At 43.4% G+C, this 24861-nt stretch overlaps 1 protein-coding gene across 1 annotated transcript in view; it reads right to left on the reverse strand.

Moving 5' to 3' along the window:
- The window catches only part of syne2b (spectrin repeat containing, nuclear envelope 2b), a 181926-nt gene that overhangs the window by 68849 nt on the left and 88216 nt on the right, over positions 1-24861 (reverse strand). The window contains exons 72-90 of the mRNA XM_079527437.1: positions 21638-21793; positions 21291-21431; positions 20901-21077; positions 19087-19224; positions 18244-18429; positions 17485-17598; positions 17104-17256; positions 15494-15625; positions 14699-14836; positions 12849-12974; positions 11556-11657; positions 10809-10907; positions 8213-9004; positions 6031-6234; positions 2121-2342; positions 1746-1865; positions 1085-1230; positions 738-852; positions 227-364 (exon numbers count right to left, since the gene is read on the reverse strand). Coding sequence (XP_079383563.1) covers positions 227-364; positions 738-852; positions 1085-1230; positions 1746-1865; positions 2121-2342; positions 6031-6234; positions 8213-9004; positions 10809-10907; positions 11556-11657; positions 12849-12974; positions 14699-14836; positions 15494-15625; positions 17104-17256; positions 17485-17598; positions 18244-18429; positions 19087-19224; positions 20901-21077; positions 21291-21431; positions 21638-21793 — 3399 coding nt within the window. The remainder of the gene's footprint in view (positions 1-226; positions 365-737; positions 853-1084; positions 1231-1745; positions 1866-2120; positions 2343-6030; positions 6235-8212; positions 9005-10808; positions 10908-11555; positions 11658-12848; positions 12975-14698; positions 14837-15493; positions 15626-17103; positions 17257-17484; positions 17599-18243; positions 18430-19086; positions 19225-20900; positions 21078-21290; positions 21432-21637; positions 21794-24861) is intronic.

Genomic DNA, 24861 nt, shown 5'->3' on the forward strand with positions numbered 1-24861 from the left:
ACTTGCCTCTCGCCGCAATGACCATTCTGGCTATATAGCCTACCCTATGTGCAGTAACTGCAGTTGCTCTCTAGTCTCAACTCTCAATCTCGAATATTGTCCCCCCACTTTTTATGTCCCGACGCCCGGCGCCACTATCGGCTCTACATGTACATTATGTGTGCCTTATTGTGTCCATTAACCACAGCGCCGGTCAGGAATGCCCCATTTGAGTGATATTGCTCACCTGGTCGCATAGCTGAGCAGCAGAATGTCCCAGCTCCCTCAGACGGCTGCTGTGGCTCTGAAGACCAGCTAGAATGGAGCTGTCAATTATCACACAGCCTGGCGCTCCGTCAGCCTGACTCACTGATGAATCTGACACCTTCACACACAGAGTAGGAGGAGAGATGGGTGTTGAGAGATGGTAGATACATATAACGGGAGATGGGGGAGAGAGAGAGAGAGAGAGAGAGAGAGAGAGAGCGCCAAAAGGTAAAGACAGAAAGCAAGAAAGAGAGCACGAGCAAAAGAAAGAAAGTCCGTCACAGAAAGAGAGAAGAAGATTCTAGCGAAGGAGAGAGACTCTTGTGACACTCAGCAGGACGACAGACTGACACTCTTAAACAAGGTGCTAAACACTCAAGGAAATGAAACACAAAGGAAATGATAGAAAAGTAATAATCAGCCGCATACAGTATGTGGAAAAAGTGAAAGGACTGGCAGAGAGCGAGATACAGACAAACAGAGAGGTATACCATGGAGGCGTTGTGTACTGAGCTCTGTTCCAGTCCCACCAGCCTGCTCAGAAGGTGCTCCCACTTCCTGTCAATAGGCTCCTCCCCTTTCCCATCAGCCTCAGTGGCAGCCGACCTACAGGTGTATGAAACAGTGCATGTTAATATTGAGTAGTGCATTTCTTCATCCCTTTCCGCTTTTTCTTTCTTCTCATTCCACATCCCCTCCCTATAGCTCTTGTTTATTTCCTTCCTCCCCACCCTCGCTCCCTGGCACTCTAGTCACACCAGTAAAAGACAAACTGTGTTTTTCCCCATTGTCTACACATGCATCCAATTGATTATAAGTTAATAGCAACAGAAATCACCCAGAAAACAGCATGGTGTTTGACCTGGTGGCTAAGGCTTGCTGTGTGTCTTCCTCTGTGTCCTGGCTGAGGAGGCGTGTCCTGCTACCCTGCCTGGCGATGGCCTGGGTCAACCCTCGCTGCTCACACAGCTCCTGTTCCAGCTCCTGCAAGAGAGAGAGAGAGAGAGAGAGAGAGAGAGAGAGAGAGAGAGAGAGAGCAGCCACACCAGGAGAGCTGCATCAGTCACCTCTGGGAGTGATGACAAAGCCTGATTTATACTTAGTCGTATAATGGTGTGTGTCGCTCAGCAAAGACAGCTGATCTACAAGCTCACAACAACATGTCACATTGTGCATGTTGTGAGCTTGCAGATCGGTTGTCATGATGTTAGTACCAACCGTTCAGAAGTATCCTGAACACATCATCGCTGTCCACACATATCGTGTGGGGACACACTCCAACTTACTTTTTACTTTTCTATGTTGTTCCTCCGAGTACAGGCCCTTATTTCTAGTATCAGCATCAGTATCAGAAAAGTGACGGTGTCAACCAACACTAGTGCAAGCAGTATCATACAGTTCCACCCTGCAGGGTAGGTGAATCTATTGATTCCTCTCCTGCTCAGATGCCCCACTATCCTGTAAAGAAATAGTCTGTGTGTATCGGAGTTGTGTACTACCTTCTGTTGTTGCACGCTGCTCTGTCTGAGCAGCTTGTTTCTGGGCGAGGAGAACATCTCTTGAACACTGGCACTGCGTTTCAGCTTGGCCTCTGGAGGGCGCTGTTTTTGGGGAGAAGGCTTCAGGAGGTGAAAGGGAGAGCAAAGAAGGTTGTTATATGTCAGTGTCATTAATATAATAAATATGTGAAACGGCCTTTAGTCGCGTTGGAAAAAAACCCAAAGTTTTATATACTATACATACTATACATGACATGTTTAGTATGTTGGATAACGATTAACTGTCTGGTCCGACCGTCCGTCCGCCTGCCTGCCAGTCAGTCAGTCAGTCAGTCAGTCAGTCAGTCAGTCAGTCAGTCAATCCATGTCGTCTACCTGTTGTGCGTGAGGCTGTATTTGTTCCTCTTCCTGTTTCTCCAGCAGCATAAGCTGGAAGGAGACCATGCTGGTCTTGAGGACTTCCAGTCTGGAGGAGAGGAGGTCTGCAGCCTCCTGCTGGGAGGAGACCTCTGCTCCCTGCTCACCCCCATGCTGCTGGCTGGCCATGCCCATGGCTGACAGACTGGCCACCTTCTGCTCTATCTCCAGGAACATCTCCTGCACGCACGCACGCATGCACGCACGCACACACACACACACACACACAGTTGAGTTAGTAAGTAAGTTACATTCAATTCATGTGGTGAACAAACACACTAACATGCGCACACACATAGTTTTGCCAATACACCCTTTTCCATTACACTGTTATAACCCGTTATGCGCACTACTGAATGATATATCAGAGCAGCTCTACTCAGCATATTAACGCAGTTTTTTGCGTTGATCGTGAAATTCAGACTCAATATTATCCTGCACTAGACAGTTTTCACACTTTCCGTACGTTGGTGCCACCAAGTGGTAGCTGATATTTGAAGATATATTGAAGTTATTTGCGGTTTAATGAGCAGCCTTTAAACCTGTGCGATGGGCTGATCTTTGTGTTTGTGTGTTCAGCCTCCTATGAGATTTTGATTGGAAAACATATAAATAACCAAACAAACAAATACATCAAACAAACAAACTTTGCATAACGCAAGTGTAAATATCTCAATATTCTACGGTTATAGGTCAAGGTTCCAGTTAGATTTTTCAGAACAGAGAGACATCATCTGGTTAATTTGAATGGGAGGTGAGACCTCATCAGATGCTGTGTGTTTTGTTTACTGACAAAGCCTCCATTCAAATCTGTCGTGCCATGGAACAGCGTTTAACCTCTGAAACTTTAATGGAGGGGTTATGTTACTCTGTCGGGGTCAGCACTGACTGAGTGAATCCTCACAAGGTGACTACAGTACCTGTATAATACATCCCACATACAGTTGGGTGCCACCGATATTGTCCCTTATCATTTGACCCATTTAGGCCTGACCTCAAAATTTAAAAAAATCCTTCTAAATCCTCCAGTTTTCTGAAATAAATATTTTCACGATTTTTCAAAAATAGCAGATCTACAAGCTCGTAGCGCGCGCGCTATGAGCTTGTAGATCTGCTATTTTTCAATAGCTAAATTATAACATAATGTTTAAAACACCAAAAGGGGTTCCCGCCCAAAATGGGTTAACTGTCCTTTTGTGCAGATCACGCAAACCTCAGCAAAAAGAAAAGGACAATATCGATGGCCTCCAACTGTAGAGAGGAGTACATTTGTGCTGTTCCACTTGAACCTTATACACTTTATGGACCACAGTCCCCCAGGGGTCTATACTAAGCTCCCTCCTTTTCCCCCTCTACACCAAATGTCTTTGCTAAAAATATGTCACAACCCGTCGTGTTGTGAGCTTATACTGTACATTGACTACTTTCACAGAATATTCACCCCCAGAAGGCAGAATAGGCCCCACACATACCTGCACACAGACCGGCGAAAAACGTGAAAGGTGGTGACTAGGGATATATTTTCTCTGGGATAAAAGTTTCTGGTTCAGAATGGACGACAATGACACGTTTAATTCTAATTTACACTTACACTTACGCCTAATAATGAGGTCTTTACAGATAAAAGTTACCCATTGTTAGAAGGATGGACATTGTAGAAAGACAGACATACTGTACTTTGTGCCAGTTTGGATTACACCCACTGCAAGTTACCACGCCCTCAAGGCAAACAGCTGGTACATAATTTTGCTGACTTATTTACATAACCTTGTCTATTATCAAAAGTCACCCATTAGTAATAGTGAATAGTCCTGCTGTCTGTGTATGTAATGGGTCATTACATACACAGACAGCAGGACTATTCACTATTGTTGTACTTTTCAACCTCCGGGTCAAACCCATGTTCAACTAGAAAAAGTGCCCTTCTGAGCACAGGTCTCCACCAGGAGGATAGGAGTGTGGGTGATGTTTGGCAAAATGTTTAGGAGTAATATAAACATATTTCAGGCAAAGGTTTTTCCTTGGCCTCTAGGGAGTGTGCATACATGGTTTTACACAGATCGGTGCAGTTATAGGTAAAACACAAATCGGCCAGTTATAGCGCCACCATGAGGCTGAGTTGAAAATGTTCATGTGGCATTTCTTCCTCGACCTAGTGGGAATGTGCGTGCAAAATTTCACGGAAATCACACCATGTGTTCATGATTTGCAGCATTTTGTTTGAAACGGAGCACTCCTGCGAACTTTGGAAGCCAATCTTAGCCAATCAGGATGGAGTCTGAAAAATCTGAAAGACCCGTTTCGTTGAATGGCTCTAGAGAGACTGTGTACCAATTTGCGTAATGTTTGGACAAAATCTGTAGGTGTACTGTCAAAACATTTGTTTTGCACAAAGCGGCCTCCTGGTGGCGCTATAACAGGCCAATGTGAAAACTTTGGGGCAGAGGTTCAGCTCTGGCATTCAGGGAGTGTGTGTGCAGAGTATGGCTGCGATCAAGCCAACGGTGCCAGAGATTAGCTGTTCACAGACGGACACACGGACGGACGGACACACGGACGGACGGACGGAGTGCAAAACATACTCTCTCCCCATGCCTTCGGCCTGGTGGAGACAATAACCTATGTCAACCACGGGTTGTGTGTGTGACAGTAATAAAACAGAGCATCCTTGTAACATGCTTGAGGACAGTGGGTCCCAACTGGTTTCGCAATGGGACATGAATGCTTACATTGACCATGAAAGCAGTACACCGCTGTTACTCTTACTCTCTGCTGTGACTAATTTATACTTCATCATACGATCACTGAAAATAACAATAATAACATTTTTGAAGCATTGAGTTGTATGACAAAGTATATTTTAAGCTCTACGGTTGTTCTTTTTTCTGTGTCCATGTCAACATTTTACTACAAAAACCACTGTTTGAAATACATCGCTATGCAATAAATATTTGATTAACAAGATCTTTACATGTTCAAGGGCCTTTTAGATAAGATTATTGTCACTCTATGGAACATACAATTCCATTTTGTTAGTGCATCCACTTAAAAACAAATAGCAGCATCAACAAAGAAATACAGATAGAAACATTATGCTATAAACTGTTAGTCCGTCATAGTCAAGTCATCATAGTCTTTTAGTAAATCACCCCGATGTGTTTCTGAATCAGACGCGCAGCAAAAGGCTGCAATAAAATGTGAACAGTCAACATTTATGAACTCTGCTCACTCAGTGTGATAACAGAGGTTTGAAATATGAATGGACTGATAACAGCACTGCCGTAATACATGCTGAAAAGGAAAAGTGTTCTCACCTGGGAGCTGAGAGCCTATAACTCAGTGTTAACTTTTGATATATTCTATTTGTATTGTTTTATTTTTCATGCTCAATTAACATTGCAAATGTTTTCTTTAACTTCAACATGATTATCTGCTGAATAAACCATTTAACATCATTCTAGTATAAATGTAAAATCCCAAATGTTGCATTTGAATAATCTCAGAGTTAAATAACACTCAGGATGTTAAGGTACTTTCAGACGAGCATCAATTAACGCAGACGTTGTCGCCTGGCTCAACGGCAGGTCTGCTCCAGGTCTGCTCAAGAGGGGCGCCAACGCAAGCGTAAAATAAAGCTCAACAGAATCCAGGTCTGGTCAGTCGCGGGCGTGTGCACGAAACGAGCACGCACGCAACAATTTGACGGGACCTCGCCCACGTGAATACGCTTGCGTTATTGCCCCTCGACTTCTCCACCCGTAAAAACAAACAAACGCAGGTCTCATTGAAAATGAATTACTAGGCACGTTAATCACTGCCTGTTTGAAAGGACCTTTACTGTGTGACAGGTTCCTAGCTGGAAGTCTACCTGACAGGTGAGGAGCTGCTCTTCCACACTGCCCTGCATGGTTGTGGCTGACCCCATGGCCTCGGTGACGCTGTGGGGGGCTCCCAGGCTGCTCCGGGCCCTCTGCAGCCAAACCTCCAGCTGACCTGTCCGCTGCAGACAGGCATGGAGCAGCCCTTCACTGGGGCTGAGCCCACACCCAGCTGACGGAGGTCCCCCCGGGAACTGGGGGAATCACAGTCGCACGTATGCGTATGTGTATGCGTATGCGTATGCACACACACACACACACACACACACACACACACACACACACACACACACACACACACACACACACACACACACACACACACACACACACACACACACACACACACACACACACACACACACACACACACACACACACACACACACACACACACACACACACACACACACACAACCAACCAGTCGGCATCACAGACAGAAGGAACAATAAGGGCCGTGGGGCCCTCAGGAAAATAAATAAGCGGATCACATTCAATTCTTAAAATAAAAAAGTACATAAAGTCTGAGGTATGAACTACTACCTGTATGTACAGTAGGCTTCCTCTGCAGTTGGCTAAATGATGAGCTCTAATGCGGATTCCCTAACCCGTCTCTCGATCTCTCTCTCTCTTCCCTGCTCTGACTTCAGGTGCAGACTAGCAGAAGTAGAATGAACGCTACTATAGCTGTACATTGTGGAGCTACACCTACAGCACTCTCTCTAGACTCTATAGAGAGATGACCCCATTGACGACCTACAGTCCTAATTCTCACAGTCACACTGTTCTTACTCCCATGAGTCTTTTCTTCTCCTTCCTTTCCTTCCACCCGGTTTAATGCAGTTGATTCTTTCAGTCGTGCTCCCTCCCTTTCTGTTCCCTTCAGCCCATTTCCCTGTCTGTCAGTCAGTCTGTTTGTTTGTTCTTTTCTTTTGCCTCCCTGTGCTGTTGCTGTTCCACCCACCTGTGGCTGCAACCACTTCCTGGTTTGGTGGCACTTAGTGAGCGAGCTCCAGTGACAACAAGGACTCATTTAGCGCATGGCGATCTCTCCCTCTCTCTCTCACACACACAGAGGGAAAGAAAGGCGAGAGGGGGACTGTGTGTTTGTGTGTGTGTGTGCGCGCGTGTGTCAGGGAGAGGGAGGTGAGTGACTTCAGACTACAGTAGGCGGAGTTGAGATAAGGGGCTGGGTTACTGGTTGCTGGTCACAGCTCTGACTGCCAGCTGACTAACAGTAAACATGAACACACTTCCCCGATGTGTGCCTCAACTGCTGCTGTGGTTTGGGGCTGTCAGGCATGTTGGTTTGCTTTTATCTTAGCCTGGCTCCACTCCGCCCACTCATTGAGTGGACTGCCTCTCTCGCTTCAGTCAGATATTTATAGGCAACTTTTATCCCTCATACTACAGTATACTACCCTTCTGTTGTTTCTTCCATTAGTGAGTTTCATGACTGGAGGCTTGTGAAAAGTTCACAGTGTAATGTAAAAAACTAATTGAGGAATTGTGAGTGTCAACCCAATACAGAGGTAAAGTTTACAAATACAAGCACCAAAGCATTGGGTTTGTTTGTACACAGTGAGTGATACTGTATGTACAATACCTTCCTTAATAGAGTAAAGGTTAGGCATACATGTGTATGACAATAGTCACACCAGTGGCCACATGTAGCCCCTGGTGGTCTTAGGCACACCACTCACCAGACAAACACTGATCAGGGAACTTCCATGTCAGTCACACCACAAAACCTAAATTATACACATATGGCACATTACAGCAGTGTAAAAGCCGTGTCTATCACTTCAAATGAAATAAAAGTGCATAAATATAAGTAGGTTTTTGAATGTGAGTAACTAAACCTCAACACTCTACTGTGCATCCTATATAATTTAGTTCATTTATTGATTTATCCAAAAGTAAATTTGTTATCTTGGATAGCTACAGTATAGACAGCAGCACCCCAATCCATCCTGTAACTACCACCCCATGTTTTTGCCCTCCTGTTGTGTGCAACAAGACTCCATCAACCTGGCCCCTACCTCTACATCCACTGGTGCACGGTTAGGTAAGGCATAACAACAGGACCTGAGTTATGACGTTGCGTTGTGAGACATGGTGCTGATGTAAGGGCAGTAGGTAGGTAGGTATGACGACAGACAGATGCTTACCAGGGCTGCCGTACGACTCAGGCCCTCCATGTCCTCTTGATATTGGGGTGTGATTGCACTCTGAGGGCTACGGTGTGTGACGCTAGAGGTGGAGGTGGAAGAGGAGGCTGGGCGCTCTAGCATAAGGTCCCCAGATGGTGGTGTTGCGTCTGTTAGTTCAGAGGGTTTGCCTACCTGTGCGGTAGCGGCAGATGCAGATGCAGTCTCGTGTGTTATGCGCGAAGCAGCTGTGCACCCCTCATCGGGTTCTATCAAAGCAGCTGTGCACCCCTCATCGGGTTCTATCAAAGCCCTCTCAAAGGTTAGAGAGCGCAGAGGAACAGGGTCTTGAAATGTCTCTATGGACCACATACCACTGTCCGCCCCTCTGGCCTCAGCTGCTTTGGCCTGAAAGTCTTCGGTGATGCCGGCGCCCTCTACCCTGAGCTCACGAGGAGAGGGCAGGATTACATGCGTGTGCTCAGCGGGTGTACATGAGTCTGTGCGAGTCTGGGCGGGTGCATGCACGGTCTTAGCACGTGTATGCCCTGCAGGTACACATGCATCCTCAGGGCGTGTGCGTTCAGAAGGTTGTGTGTGCATGCCCGCAGCCTCCTCCTCAGCACACATGAGCAAAGCATCAGCTTGTGTTTGACAGACAGGTGAGCGCGCCTCCTCCTCGGCATGCATGTGCCTGGCTGATGTGTGTGTATGTTTGCCAGTGGCGTGTGTGTGTTCTGTGCGTGTCTTCAGCCCCACGGGCTGGTTGTCCTCCCCCCTCCATGCATGCCCCCTCAGTCCTTTCATGAGTTCCTGACACAGAAGAAGAGACGGGAGGAGTAGATCATTGTTGTGGATTTATTTGGCTTTTGGCTTTTTATTGTCTCGTTTGGCTGCACAATGACTGTAATGCATTCACAAAATGGTAAGAGGGGAACAAATAAATAACCTACAGTACAATACATGCAAAAAATGTAAGACATTTAACGTGATTTGCTGTTTCGGGGTCAATACCTGATATCTTCAGTGTGTCAACTTTACAGGAATATAGAAAATAATTTGTTTTTGACTGATGGTTATGCATTGTTGATATTTTATAATGCATTATGAAAAGGTTTAATCTATCTACGCAATACTTTAAGTAGACAAACATGAAACTCACTTTGATCTGAAGCTACAAGGTGTTTACCCAATAACAGCTCTGTGTTAATTTCTATTAATTCAATTTAATATCAATTCAACTTTATTGTCATGAACACAATGAGCAGGCACATACAGTATTTAAACGAACGGAGGGCTGCAGCTTATCAGTTAATCAGTGCATTTTCATGGCCAACAGCAATCGTAGGAGAAATGGGGTTTTAAATAAATTGGTCTAGAAAATAAAAGGGAACTTATTGGCTCAGAGCAAGCAAATGCTTCATTATTACATCCTGCTTCCAGCCAGGGATAGAGCAATTAATTAAATCTGTAAAAATATTTTTCTGCAAGTTATCATAATGTTGAGCTTGTAGATACAAAAAGCATTTGTGTGCTTCCATGTGGAAAATAAGGGTCGACAGAAGCTTAGACAGCTTCTGTCTACCCTTCGGTCAATAATTAAAAATGTAATATATTAACTATGTAATGCCTATCTTAAAACAGTGGTATCTATCTTAATAATATAATACATTATAAAACATGGTTCACAGGTCTGGCTATTGATACATTTGATGTAAAGTCTAACAGAATAACTAAGTATTTTTTTATAAAATCTAATATAAATCATCACAATTAAGGTCCATGCAAAAAATCATATGGTAGACTTTTCTTTTTTTAAACATCAGACACACCACATGTTGATCACCACTGGACACTTCTCTTTCCATTTGGTGGAAAGGGTAACTGTCTTATTGTTAACCTCACACTGTAAAAGTCTTTCTCACTTAGTTGGAGATGATGTGCTACTGTATGCTCTCGCTAGCAGCTGTGAACAACACAGCTTTTGTCACTTATCATTGAGCAGGCATAAATGCTCACTGAGGAAGTGCAGCCTCAGTAGTCCTTCATGTAAACACAAACAAAACATCAGAAAAGTATCTCTGTGGCATATTTATCACTGGTAAATAAAAAAAATGTCACGATGCAAGTACAAACACAAGTGTCCATAGTAAACAGACTGCCTACATTCAGGAGAAGCTAATACAATATTTGGAATTCTTCTTTGCCATGTAAATGCACTGAAGGTAGAAAAGAGAGACGCATCTAGAAGGACTGGGGGTTCGAGAATCGGTTCTAGAGGTTGAGAGTTCTAGGGTTGGTTCTAGAAGAAGTAGGGGGTTCTAAACTTGGTTCTAGAATTCTGAGGACAGTTCTATAAGACGCTGTGAGTTGTAGGCATTGCTCTAGAGCAACTTGGCAGTTCAAGGGGTTGGGGTCCTAGAACAAGCTGAGAATTCTAGTGTCTTCTAGAATTTAGAAATGCTAGAACAGCTCTATGGATATTTCTAGAACAGGGTTGGAAGTCCTGGAGTTCTAGAGAGTTCCGCTGGACCTTCTAGAACTAGGAGACTACACATCTCTGCTGGGGCCTAGGGGAGGGGGATCTGGAGACGGTGTCGGTCGACGGTGCGTTTACCATGTCAGGCAGGGATTGTGTTGCGACTGTGCCCAGGGGCACATTTGATAAAGCTTCAGATGAGCTTCCTTCCGATGTGTCAGATATGCCCGCTAAGCCCTGAAGAAACATGAGTAGGTGTTAGAATAAGGGTCAGATGTTATTCAGAAACACATTGGCTTAACTATGATCTATGATTTTAGGTCTTATGTTTCTGTAGCCTGTTCTTTGTTAGTATCCAGTTGATACTTGTTTACTTAGTCTAATAGTTATAATATCCAAGTCACCCAGTCAATACAACACTGTTATTTAATGTTATTATTTTATTATATATTTTTTTCTATATGAGTTCTGTTATATGTTAAATCAAAAACAATTTGTTTAGAGCAAGGGGCCAAACTGGTCACACTGGTTAACAATGAATTGGTTCAAATTAAAATCACAATGAATCCAGCTCTACCAGACTGCAGACAATCATGCAGTATACTCGTTTGCCGCAGTAATGTGTTGCTAAAGGGGGCTGGATCAAGAAAAGTATTGATATTTCAGAGCTGATGCTCTTTGCTCTGATCCTTAAAGTGTAAATATACTGCAGAGTGAGCTTCAATTCATACTTTTCATAGATTCATAGATAGACTACTTTACAATAATAATAATAAACAGAAAACAGTCGTAATGGACAAAGTAATGAAGAAGAGGTGTATCACTTGCAATTTTAGGTTGAACCAATACCATTTCCTCATGTCGTGACTCATTACAGTATGTTACCTGTGTGTCCGGTTCAGGTTGGCTGTCTGTCTGTTCTGAGCTGACCAGGATACTTTCCACTGCATCAGCTGCAGTCTTCTCTGAGACAACAGCTATGGGTTCCTGTCATCAACAGCAAAACAGAAATCACCTTCATTAGGACAATGATCTTTTAACCAAAAATATACTAGTAGGAAAACTGGGGGTTGGGGTAATTACCCATGTCAGATACGGGTGCCCTATTACTCAAGAAAAACATTATACAGTATACATTTGTTCAGTCATGTATACATTGCCCCCTAGAGGAAGGAAAAAAAGAAAGATGAAAACTAGAAACAGCGGAAGCCACAGATGATCAGAGCAGTGTATGAGAAATCAAAGTACTGTAGATGCAAAGGTGTTTGAAAAGATTTATTCAGGAAGGACACCATGGAACATTTAGTCAGACAGTCAGGTGTAACAGAAGGAAGAGGACGTGATGAGGCGGAAAATGTGGGGAACTGGGGATACAGGCTGAGTGCCAGCAGAGATGCAGGGAAGCAGGGAGCACAGCAACCCAGCTCAAAGACAGGGAATAAGTAAAAGTCAGACCTGGGTCAAATAGTTGGCACAGTGCAAAGTCCTCAGTGTCAATTTATCTCTCAGACAGTGTACAAATAGTATTTGGTGACATTTGTACACTCTCTGAATAACAAATGGGTAAATTAACACAGAGGATTGAATTGTGCAGGAATCTTCCACTGGATTTGTGTTTTGCTTCTTGTACCAGATGGGTGGAGTTTATGGCATTATGGCAATCCAGGTCCACTAAATTTACTCTCAAATACTTTCCTGTTGTCTCAACATTCAAGCATGACTGTACGGTCAATGCAGCAAACCCAACCCATCTAACATAATAATAAATTCTCTCTCTCTCTCTCTCTCTGTCTGTCTCTCATTAGCAGGCAGCAGTGCAGCACTATCTCTCTCTCTCTGTTTCTGGCACAACAGCGCCACTTTTGGTAGTCATTGGTACTCGTGCTCATAGTGACAGTCACATAGGTGGGTGGGTGAACACATGGGTGAACACATAGGTGAACACGGACATTGCTGTTCCTTGGAGTGGTTGCACCACTCAAAAATAAACATTACTTGTCCGAAACGATGTGACTTTAAAAGAGGTTTTCTTAGATCACAGGGGGAGTGAGTGAGGTGAGGTCACAAGGAGGTGAGGTCACAAGGAGGAAGTGATGCTGCGAGGAGGATGTGAGGTTTACGTTGAGGAAGTGAGGTCAGAGAGAGTTTGGCAGCAGGTTGGTACTTGTTCCTGTTTACCTCTATGTCAATTCCCAAAAGAGTCTGCATGAGCCACCACAGTACACCTCCACCTTCCTCCTCTTTCTTTTCCTCCATTTCTCTCTCCTCCTCCTCCTCCTCCATCTGGGACTCACCCAGAATCTCCTGTTGTTGTCATGGAAATATGCAGAGTAACAGGTATGCAATCTAAAGTGTATTTGGGAGGTTGAGCGGTCGTTGTTTTTTCGACACACTGTAGTATATCATAGAGGCCAATAAAGCCTCATGATAAACATGAAATCACACCGAGGAGTCAACAGCAAAAAGACAAAAACAAAAAAACCCAGCAACTAACTTTAGCACAGTGTCCCAAAACTTCACCAAATTATTACAAATTATCAATATAAATAAAGTATGTATAACAACATGCAGACAGAATTAATATATTAGGACTGTCACCTCAAGTCAAATATCGATTAATATGTCATTTTGGTCTTAGAGGAGCAAGACAATTGTTAGTTGATTAATTGATTAGTCTATAACTTTCAATAGCCATTGTGAAATTATAATGTTCAGTTCTCAACCGTATCAACTTGAAACATGCTTATGTGTGGCAAATACAATTTTATAGTTTTGTCAATTAAATCAAATAATCGATTAGTCGACAAATTCCTATGACTATTAGTCAACTAATCATTTTGTTAGGGATTGTCCAGGATAGCGGTAGAATATATTGCATTCATGTTAGTATACATATACAGGGTTATGCATGCATGTACCATCTAAAGCTTAGATGGAATTATTCATTGTAAAATAATGAATAATGACAGACCTTCTTCCCGATAGCATAAACTGGTAATGTTTCGTAATTGATTGTTGACTTACACTCAACATCAGATGTTTTACTGAAGCTGAAGCGCTCACTTCCAAGGCAGGTAGGGATAGTCCTGTGTTTAATACTCATGCCCCCCCCCCCCCCCCCCCCTAATGTGGCCTAATTTACTTTACTTTCATGGTTTCAGATTCTATCTGGTGTGTTCATATAGATGCACGTAATAAATATGAAGTGTGTCATATATATATAAATATATATATTATTTTTACATTAATAATTGGTTTATGGAGCATGTACTGATGTACTGTGTTGTTAGGGTGGTATTCCCATCGCTTAGACTAAAACATCCTAATACAGTATAAACACAAAGGTAAAAATAGATAGATATAGATATTTAGGAATAATTGTAATAAATCACTAAATCTGTTGAACCCTTTCACAGTCAGGAATGTTACATTTTCTCTTCCAGAAACTACACTGTATAGTTTATTCCAAATTGTAATCCCACCCATCCCAATTCCAAATTGTTCAAAATCAAATCCTACTTCCTATCTCCTGCCATCCACTTAAAATTAGCCAATCCCATGCCCCTACGCAAGTGTGTGGTCATCCTCTAAAACAGAGAAGTAGAATAATACAAAAAAACCCAGTAAGATTATTAGACCGGGTCAAACAACTTTTTCAAACAACAATTATGTTTTAAATGGCTATGGTTATTTGACCCAAGGTTGGGGCTGACCACTGACAGTGTTATACAGTGTTGTACAGTGTTGCTATCGCTACATGCATGAATGATGGGGTTGGAAGCTAATGCTCTTGTTAAGAAATCATACCTGGGAAGGTTATCAATGACACAGAGAACAGGGTGAATAAGTTGACAGGGGTAGAGTAGGGTGAAAATACTATACACTTGACACTAGACCTCACTTATCATGCAACAATAAAATACAATAAGCACTACATAGCACTATAACCAACAACGTTCAACCCCACCAAAAAACAAACAAACAAATAAACAAAATAAATCATGACAGACACACTGTCTTCTGCATACCTCTGTTTTGTCAGCCATCCAGGATCGCCTCTGTTCAGGAGAAGATGCTGCCACGGTCATCAGTGTGGCTCCAGACTTCCGCAACACATCCTCCTCAACATGAGCGATCCTGATCAGACCCCGTTCCCCACCATTCTCCTGGGAGAGAGAGTGCAAGAGAGTGTTATGAGTTATATGAGTTAACTACAAGAATGTGTGTTAACTCTACAGGAATGTGTTAAAGATAGGGTAAGTGATATTTGTTTGGTTAAAATAAGTGTTAAATAGCTCCAGTCCATATTCAGATTATTGCTATTGCTATAGGATGTTTGTTTAGTAAAATAAGTCTCCCTGTCTCTCCAGCTCTTTAGTAAGCAGAAAATACATTTTCAGGTCGAGATACCTATTTTATCCAATCAGGAGAGAGAATTCGCACAGGATACAGATGAAATAATTGAAATTGGAAGTGATGGAATGAGCAGACAAATGTTGAGCTGGAACACTAAGATTTAAGCTGATAAATGGGCACTCTTTTCTGATTGGCTGATGATTGGTCAACCACGTGAAAATATAGTCACAGTGGAGAGCAAGGGAGACCCCTGTTACTGAACAAACACTCCATATATAAACCAAACAAAAAACGTTCAGATTCTGAAAGCATTTCTTTATTATACTGTGCAGTAGAGAGACGGTGGGAAGGGGACAGAGAGGTGGGATAAAGTTAAATGCAGGCCATCAGTCATATTCAAACCCAAGCCATTTCCGTGTTCCATGATGCTCACATTAACTGGCTTCATGTTCCTACAGTATATTTACCTGTGTGTCCTCAGAGAACACCATTTTAGGTGAGGTCTTCTGTTGGGCTGAGCCATGACCAGCCTGGTTGGTTGACAGTGCTTTAGTTGGGCCCGGGGTCAGAGGCTGCTGGAGGAACAATGCAGGGACTTTCTGCAAAGGGAAGGTAGAAACAGGAGGGCTCATTCTCGTTCTACACACACAGGTGGTGGTCCCCCCCCCTTTCTTTCTCCCTTCTTCTTTTTGAGATTACGGCTAAATTAACCAACATATAAAATTAATTTATGGGCCTGGGCCGGCTTAGCGGTCCAGGCACCTTGGCTGGTAATCCAACACGTGTCGCGGGTTTGACTCCCGATCCCGACAAACTTTACTGTGTGTCTTCCCACCATCTCTCTCCGTTTCCTGTCTACCTACTATACATCAATAAAGGCAAAAATCCCAAAAATATCTTTGAATTATATTCAATTATATCTTTGAATTTGTGTACAAATTCTTGGTACGACATCTGTAAAGGTATGCTACTGTTCTATCATTGCTATTGCTGATATTAATAATGCTGAAATTAACACATTTCTGTATTTTAATTTTGTTATATTTGTATTACTACTATCAACTATTATTTTTTTGTATTTATTTATTTTTCCTTGCAGTATTGTCTCTGCATCTGGGAAGAGTGGGTGGACGGGTGGGAAATGAGGGGTATTTTTGCATTGCCTATAGTATGTTTAATGAATAACGACCTCAAATGGGAGGGGGAAAAAACCCAATAAACAGAGTTTGTTTAAAAAAAAATCACACCCGTGTGAACTGAGTGGTGCAAGGTCTTATATAGCCTGATCAGCTGTGGTCTGACGTAATGTCAGTGACCATAGTAACCATGATCATTATTTTGGGCCCCACGTACAGGTACACACAAACACGGATACAAACAAAGCTGGTTGTTGGAGTGGTTTGCACCACTCAAAAATAGAGAGTTCTAGTAATGACAACATAAGCAAAGATAACATTTCAAGACAGGCACCAGGATGGGAATTTACATTACAGTCTATGAAAGAAACAGACATTAAATGCCATAACATGATAGTCAATGGGACCAGTACCCTTACGGTCTATTGCACTCGGTGTACGGCACAAGCTTATGAAACAATGTCACATTTTAACAGTACTTTTGGTACTTCTAAGTTACAGAAGCTGTAGAACTTTTTATCAGCCTGTCGTAGCCAGTGTTCTCCTTTCAAAAAGTAGCAACATAAGGTAATATTGCACAGGAATAAATGACATGTATGTAACTAAAGTGCACAATGCAAAGATTAACTTACCACTAAAGGTGTGTAATAATTCAAAAAGTGCTGCTTGTGCAAAATGACCGAAAATGACTGGCCCATGGACAAACCGCCCCATCGGGGATATTGCTGAAAGTCCCGATAGCCAGTCCGCACCTGACAGGCCTCCATAGACATAGACCCCCATAGACCCTGAGAAGGTTTGTATACAGTTTAAGCAGAGTAGCAGACAAAGCCATAGTGCTTTAGTTTCAGGACCACCATAGTGACGGAAGTGAAGGAAGGAATGAAGGTAGGAGCTATAGGAAAGCAGGATGGATGGCAGGATAGATCGGTGTACAGTACCTTCTCCAGTTCCAGGAGGGATGTTTGGAGCTGGTCCACCAGAGGGAAGACAGTGAGGGTCTCCTCAGATTTCTCTGGCAGACACAGGCCCGGTTTACACTTCTGGATCTCTGCTACGGTCCTCCTCATTGACTGGATCCTACCCTCAACCAACTGAACACGCACACGCGCCGCACGCACACGCACACGCACACACACACACACACACACACACACACACACACACACACACACACACACACACACACACAAACTCTTGACTACAACCGAGAGTAATCTCGACACATTTCTTTACACTGATGTACTAATTCAGAATTAATTCTGTGCGGTGTCCAATAACTGACTGAACAGCTGACCCAGGGTTCTGTTCTGCTGCCGTACCTTGAGGCTGTCTTCTCTTGGACTGGGGAGTGTCTCTGGATATGCTAGTAAATTCTTGATCTCAGCCGCTTCCTTCTCCATGCTCCTCACTTCACTTTCAATGGCATCCACTTCCTGAAGAACAATACCCGGGCTCTTATTAGTTTAGAGACAACACACACAGAACTCCATGACACGTGGAACTAAATCTTTGGGCAAATATTTGATGATGTGTGTAACTCCATATTTGCGCAAATTTGGGGATACATATACAGACAAAGGTAAAAACGCCATATTTGCGCAAAATGTTAGATGTTATACAGTATGCCGGCCCCTTTGGGGCCACGCCATACAAACGATTCTGGCCGAACAGACTGTATTGAGTAATGGAAGGTAGCGAGGGAACAGAGGACAGGTGTAACATACAGTTGGAGGCCATCGATATTGTCCTTTTCTTTTTGCTGAGGTTTGCGTGATCTGCGCAAAAGGACTGTTAACCCATTTTGGGCGGGAACCCCTTTTGGTGTTTTAAACATTATGTTATAATTTAGCTATTGAAAAATAGCAGATCTACAAGCTCATAGCGCGCCACCGAGTGGCGCGCTACGAGCTTGTAGGTCTGCTATTTTTCAAAAATCGTGAAAATATTTATTTCAGAAAACTGGAGGATTTAGAAGGATCTTTTTTAAATTTTGAGGTCAGGCCTAAATGGGTCAAATGATAAGGGACAATATCGGTGGCACCCAACTGTAGGAAGGAAAGATCAAAGAATAGACTCACAGCAGCAGCGTGTTCTAGCTGAGACAGTGGAGAGGCAAAGCTGTCCTGAACTTCGGCCACCTGGCAGTCAGCCTCCAGTAGCTGCTCTTGCAGAGAGGTGCTGTCACAGACCCGCGACATGTCTTTCAGAACCTCCCCAAAGCCCTCTAGCGTCGCCCTGATCTGCTCAGCATCGCTCAGAACCATCTGAAACAAAAACAACAGACCCATGACACTGAAACAGACAGCAGTTTATTCATTCTCAACTGCCATTGGATTGGATTTCAACTTTGATGTCATCACCACACACACAGTAAAATTCTCAGTGTTCTTTATCTATTTTAACTCTGACAGTGTATAAGGTAAATAGTTACATGTGTACACTCTCAGAAACTGAGGATTTTAATTGTGCATAATAAAATTTGATATGAATATGATGAGAGGGGTCATTTTAACCCGTTTAGACCTGAGGACGATTCTACAAATGTCTTCTAAATCATGGCAGTTTTCTGAAAAACCTGTTTCTATGTCAGTCGTTCTCCAACATTTTCATGTCAAGGACCCCCAAAAATATATGTAATTGGCCACCGACCCCCATCTGAAAATATGTTGTTCCAGGGACCCCCGCAGAAGCAAAGATATGAGTTAAAAACATTCACTCTGAAAGAATATATATTCAAAGATTTGCGCCATGTTTTCACGATTTTTCAAAAATAGCAGATCTACAAGCTCGTAGTGCCGCGCTATGAGCTATGAGCTATGAGCTGCTATTTTTCAATAGCTAAAGTATAACATAATGCTTAAAACACCAAAAGGGGTTCCCGTCCTGCATGGATAAAGCGGGAGATGGTGTTGTTAACTAACCTGCAGAGCGCTGACATGGCCGCTCAGACATTTAGCGGTGGTGTAGGTACAGGGAGAGGTGAGCCAGGACTGAGCTTCATTTATCCAGCTCTTAGAACTGTTGATCATCTCTGCATGTTCCTGAAGCCAGGTTTGCATCTGAACACAACACAATCAACATTCACATATTATTCTGTGTCATCATCACATTACCAAAAAATGACGAGCCACAAATGTCAAAGGGGATTTTTTTTTGTTAGTACCGTAGAGTAGTAAGTCTGTAATTTCAGTATTACAAGAAGTTGCGTTTTCTTATCCTCAGAGGGAACAGTGTTTTAGACAATCGTCCAACAACAAGAATTCTCTACAAAGTTGAAATAGCTTTAAAATGGTACAAACAAGTACAGTACAAGCTTCTCTTTCACACCAATATGTGACATCTGTTGATGTGTACCAATATCAGTTTCAAGATTGACCAGTATTACTTCTTTATAGCCCTGACAATTAGCGCACGCACGCACGCACGCACGCACGCACGCACGCACGCACGCACGCACGCACGCACGCACGCACGCACGCACGCACGCACGCACGCACGCACGCACGCACGCACGCACGCACGCACGCACGCACGCACGCACGCACGCACGCACGCACGCACGCACGCACGCACGCACGCACGCACGCACGCACGCACGCACGCACGCACGCACGCACGCACGCACGCACGCACGCACGCACACACACACACACACACACACACACACACACACACACACACACACACACACACACACACACACACACACACACACACACACACACACACACACACACACACACACACACACACACACACACACACACACACACACACAGTATGTGCACAGTCTATCAAAGACAGTAAATATATTTTTCTTGACCTATCCACATTGTGGATACAGTAATACAGGATATACAGTAATTGGAAATTAATTCCAGAACAGCCAAAAAGCCACAGTGATTACAAATTACAAAAACTATTGATAAAAAAAAAGAGTTTATAGTCAACAACAAAGCTAAGCACAGATGCTGAGGCAAAGCTAGCAAACATTGTTTAAAGAGATGAATAAAGCATTTCTTGTATTAAGCATCTCACCCTTTTTCTAGTGACGTAATCCCATTGTAACCTGCCTCCGCCAGATGGTGGCGGTATTGAGTTCACAAGTTCACAATGGTGAACTCAATACCACCACCATCTCGGGCGGAGTCAGGTTAATCACATTGCACTATGGGATAAATCTGGGTCAAGCCCCCAGAATGGCTGGGTAACGTTGAAGTCGTCTCCCTACTGGTCAAAACTGGTACTGCAGGCCCAGGTTAAATTTATGAATGAATCGTGACGTAGGACGTGACGTACCACAAGAACAGCGTGAGGGGTACTATGATAGGAGCCAACCAATCATATCAACACTCGAGAGTACTACCTGGAAGACTTCGTCGTTCTCCCGGTTGCTTCAAAACACCACTGAGCAACTTCCATTGAAGTGAATAGTGGGGGCGGGGCTGTTACTCCTCAATCCGTTCTCTAGATATATTATAGCTCGGTGTCGGGCAGAAACCTTGTACATCCATGTTTCATTTTTTTAATGTTTTTTCAGTAAATGAATGCCCTACTTCATACAAGAGTGTCACTCCAAAGTAGTGAACACATTACGTGCTTGTAGTATTTAAAAATAACAAAAAAAGAAGCGGTTTTGGACATACAAGGTTTCTACCCGACAGCGATGATGTATTTATCATGTAGGTGTTTTTTCCCCAACTTAGGTGCTTATGGGACTTGTAGTCCTTCTGACCTTGCCGAGGATGGCGGTTCTCTGTTCAGCCTGTTTGGTCAGGTCGGAGTAGAGCCGCTGGGCGTCAACCAGCCTCTCCATTAGGACCTGAGACTCCTCCAGTTTCTCCATGTCGTGCACCTCCACCTCCAGAGCCGCCACATGGGAGTGCCACAGTTCTAGTTCATCCCACACACGCTGCAGGGCACCAACAGAAGCACACGTGAGCACACAGTACGTGAACGCACAGCAAAGACTAACATAATGGCAAAACCAAGGACAAACAGGCAGACATAATGGGCAGAAACACTTGTATACGCAAGAATACAGACACAAACACATGTGGTACAGTACGTGTACACTTGCAGGTGAGCACACATATACACACGCTTACATGTATGAAGCTCTCACCTTTTGAGTGCTCTCTGCCTCGGCCAGCGTGGGGCTTATCTTTTCCAGTTTCTCCTGGACAGATCTCAGACCAGCCTGGATTTCAGACAGTTTGGCTCCCAGCCTGTGAAGGGGACCGCTCTTCTCCACCGCCTCCCCAACCTGAAGGGGTGAAAATCACACAAACATTAACTCCTATCAGGAAATAACAATTAGACATACAGTATACAGTAAGTAAACAAAACTATCATATATAGTTATACTATAATTAGTCACATATTATGTAGTGGTAGCCGATGGACAAAAATAATCCATAATGTGGATCTTACAATTACTTGAGATATAAATCATCTAAGGTATATCTGTACCTTCTCCTCCACTTCCTGTAAGGACTGAGTCACTTCCTGTAGTGAGTCCTCTATCTCCATAGGAACCAGGGAGTACATGTCAGAGTATTTCATCCTCACGCTGTCCATGATGCGCTGCAGGACAGCCTTTTGGCTACACAGCTGGCTATGGACCTCCTGGGGGAGGGGGAGAGGGAGGGGGAGAGAGAGGGAGAGAGAGAGATATGGGTAATAAGAGATTAGTCAGATTACCCATCTGTAATAAGAGAAAGAGTGAGAGAGGCTCAGAAAGGGCTGGGTACTGTATATGACATGATTTCACATGATAGGTTACATGTCAAGGACTGAATGGATTACCAACAAGACAATTAAGACAGAGCGAATTGAGAAGGAAACTGAGATAAGGACAATGAAAGGAAGGAGAAAGATTATAGGAATTAGGCAGATTTTGCGAATTAGGCATTAGAAAGATAGGAAACGAGAAGATAATATAGAAAAGATCAAGATACCCTAATGTTACTGAACAAACACTCAGTGGGCCTACATTTACCGCATTAATTTGTAACTCAGTGTACAAATGGAGTCGTAAGTGTCTATTTGGTGACATTTGTACACTCTCAGAGTTAAATTAACACTCTGGATTGTACATTGTCTAGGCTTCCCCTATAGCTGCTTCTGTAACCGCACTCTCCCTCTCCCACATTCTCATTAGATGAAACAGAGCCTACCTCTTCAAGTCTTTCTTTCACACAATAAGTGAAAATGTCTCTCTTCATCCCTCCAACTCAACCATCCTGGCAGAGGCTTGAGTTTTTTGTTTTTTTTTAAACCATAATCCACACGCTAAAGACAGATTCAGTTAAAAAGCTGAAGGATAAATTCTAGAAATATGAGCGGCAAACAAAATACAAAAGTCTACCTACTCCAGGTTAGGCAGTGTCCTATGCAGGCATGCACCGCAAGAGAGGGAGGTGCATCTCGTTATCACCATGGGAAAGTGTGTGTGTGTGTGTGTGTGTGTGTGTGTGTGTGTGTGTGTGTGTGTGTGTGTGTGTGTGTGTGTGTGTGTGTGTGTGTGTGTGTGTGTGGGCGTGTGAGAGAGTGAGTGCAAGGGGATAGAAAGAACGGTGGGTGTGTATGCGTGCGCGGGTCGGTGAGGTGACATCAGCGCTGGTCTGATCCTCAAACCTCTAGAGGCCACCTGGAAGATCCGCTTACAAGGGGAACAAAACTGTGGCCTACAGGGCAGACGAGGAAAATGTGGGGGGGGTTCTGCAACCCTGACAGTTTCCATGGGGAGAGGTGGTTGGAGAAAGGAGAGGGTCTGTGGACAAAAGCAGCACAATACCCAGGGGTAGCTGGGTGGATAATGTGCACTGCACACCATGCAGTCTCTGTGCCTGAGGCCAACACCATTGTACCACCGTTATTGAAACACTACTGAATGGGCACTGTACTTACTGTACACTGAAACACTACCTAGTGTACACTGTATAATCAAACAATTTACACTGAAACTGAGGTGCACTTCCTCCTCGTGTCCTTGCGCTGTGATTGGTGCATGCGGACTAGCGCTGGCATGCGCCGACGTGAAGACCACTGTGACAAACACTAAAATGGTTTCATGTGTCTCCAATCATTGGTGGTTTTTCACAATACTCTAGACCCCCAGGTGTGGTTAAAATATTGAAATATGTCTTCCCTGTGTATTTTTGGTTTCTTCCTGAAAGCTGAAAGCCTTTGAGTCAAAAGGCCCAATAGAGGGTATGCACATGACATCATCGTACCTGGAAGTTATGCGGGAACGCCCACTGAGTGGCAAAAAACTACTCTCTGGCCTTGACAGCCCATTCATCCAAACAGAAAAGTCCTGTCTGATTGCATTAAACAATGTTAAACTCACCAACATTGCAGCTGTACGAAAAGCTTGAATTATCCTCTTTCTATGTGCAAAGTTTTCGTTTCATAAAAATCCACCATAGAAACGTTATGAGCTACTTTCTGTCAAGAAATGCCCTGCATTTGATTATTTTTCTAAGTGTCAGAGTTTGGAAGTGCTTGTTTTCAATAACACAACATTTTGCTGCCTCCTGCATTATGTGACATTTAGAAACAGGTGGTACGTAGGACGGTTGAGTGATTTCCAACGAGTGCTTCTAAACTCCAACACTCCATGCTGCTCAATGTTTTGCCACTCAGTCTAGATGAGGGGGGCGTGTCCTGATGTGAAAATCATGCATGTGCATACTCTCTATCGAAATTACAGTGATATAGTGACATCAAAATATCATCCTCTCCCCTAACCCCTCCCCCTTTATCATACAACAACAGCTGTGGGTGCGGCTTCAGTTCAGCTGGATCAGCACCCATCACCATGAACCATTTGGGGCACATAGTTCCGTGTGATAGAGGGGTAAAAAATGAACGAAAGTTGCACTAATATTTTAGAAATAGGTCAACAATACAAATGACGTTAGTTTTGTGGATTAATTTAATTTGCGTGGCCCCCTGTGCCCCCCAAAAAATGACTGGAACTACTTCATATTTCACCAAAACCAGAGCAGAACTCCCACCACGGGACTCGGGCAATCAATTAATACAGTTGCAACCACTATATTAATGGCAAGTATTTCATACAGCTTAAATTCAAAAAATCTGAATTGTCCCTTTAAAGGTGTATAGGTGACAATGAGGGTTTTTATATATGTGCCATCTATAGATTATCCTCCTACATGTACCGTCCATACCCCTTTTAGCACAAGCATTTTAGCATCAAGCATCTTTTCATGTCGACGTTGGGATGTCAGTTAAGAGTGTGTACTGTACAGGGGAGGAGATGAGTTGGTTGCTGTGAGTACAAGTGCATCATTGTGTGTGAATAGCCCTGTCTCATTAGAGAGCTATTATATACACATCACTGGGCAGGAGAGATAGAGAAAGAAGAGAGAGAGAGAGAGAGAGAGAGAGAGAGAGAGAGAGAGAGAGATGGGTAATACGAGATTAGTCAGATTACCCATCTGTAATAAGAGAAAGAGTGAGAGAGGCTCAGAAAGGGCTGGCTATATGATTTCACATGATAGGTTACATGTCAAGGACTGAATGGAGGAGTACCAAGGAGTACCAGGTTGGTGGAGCTTAATCAAAAGGGGCCATTTAGCTCAGCCACTGAAAAAGGTATACAAATTAACTTTTGAATAATTTATGATTATGATTACCCAACTATGATTACCCAACTTCCATATTTA

The sequence above is a fragment of the Electrona antarctica genome, assembly GCF_951216825.1.
Source record: "Electrona antarctica genome assembly, chromosome: 18".
NCBI classification, from domain to species: Eukaryota; Metazoa; Chordata; class Actinopteri; order Myctophiformes; family Myctophidae; genus Electrona; species Electrona antarctica.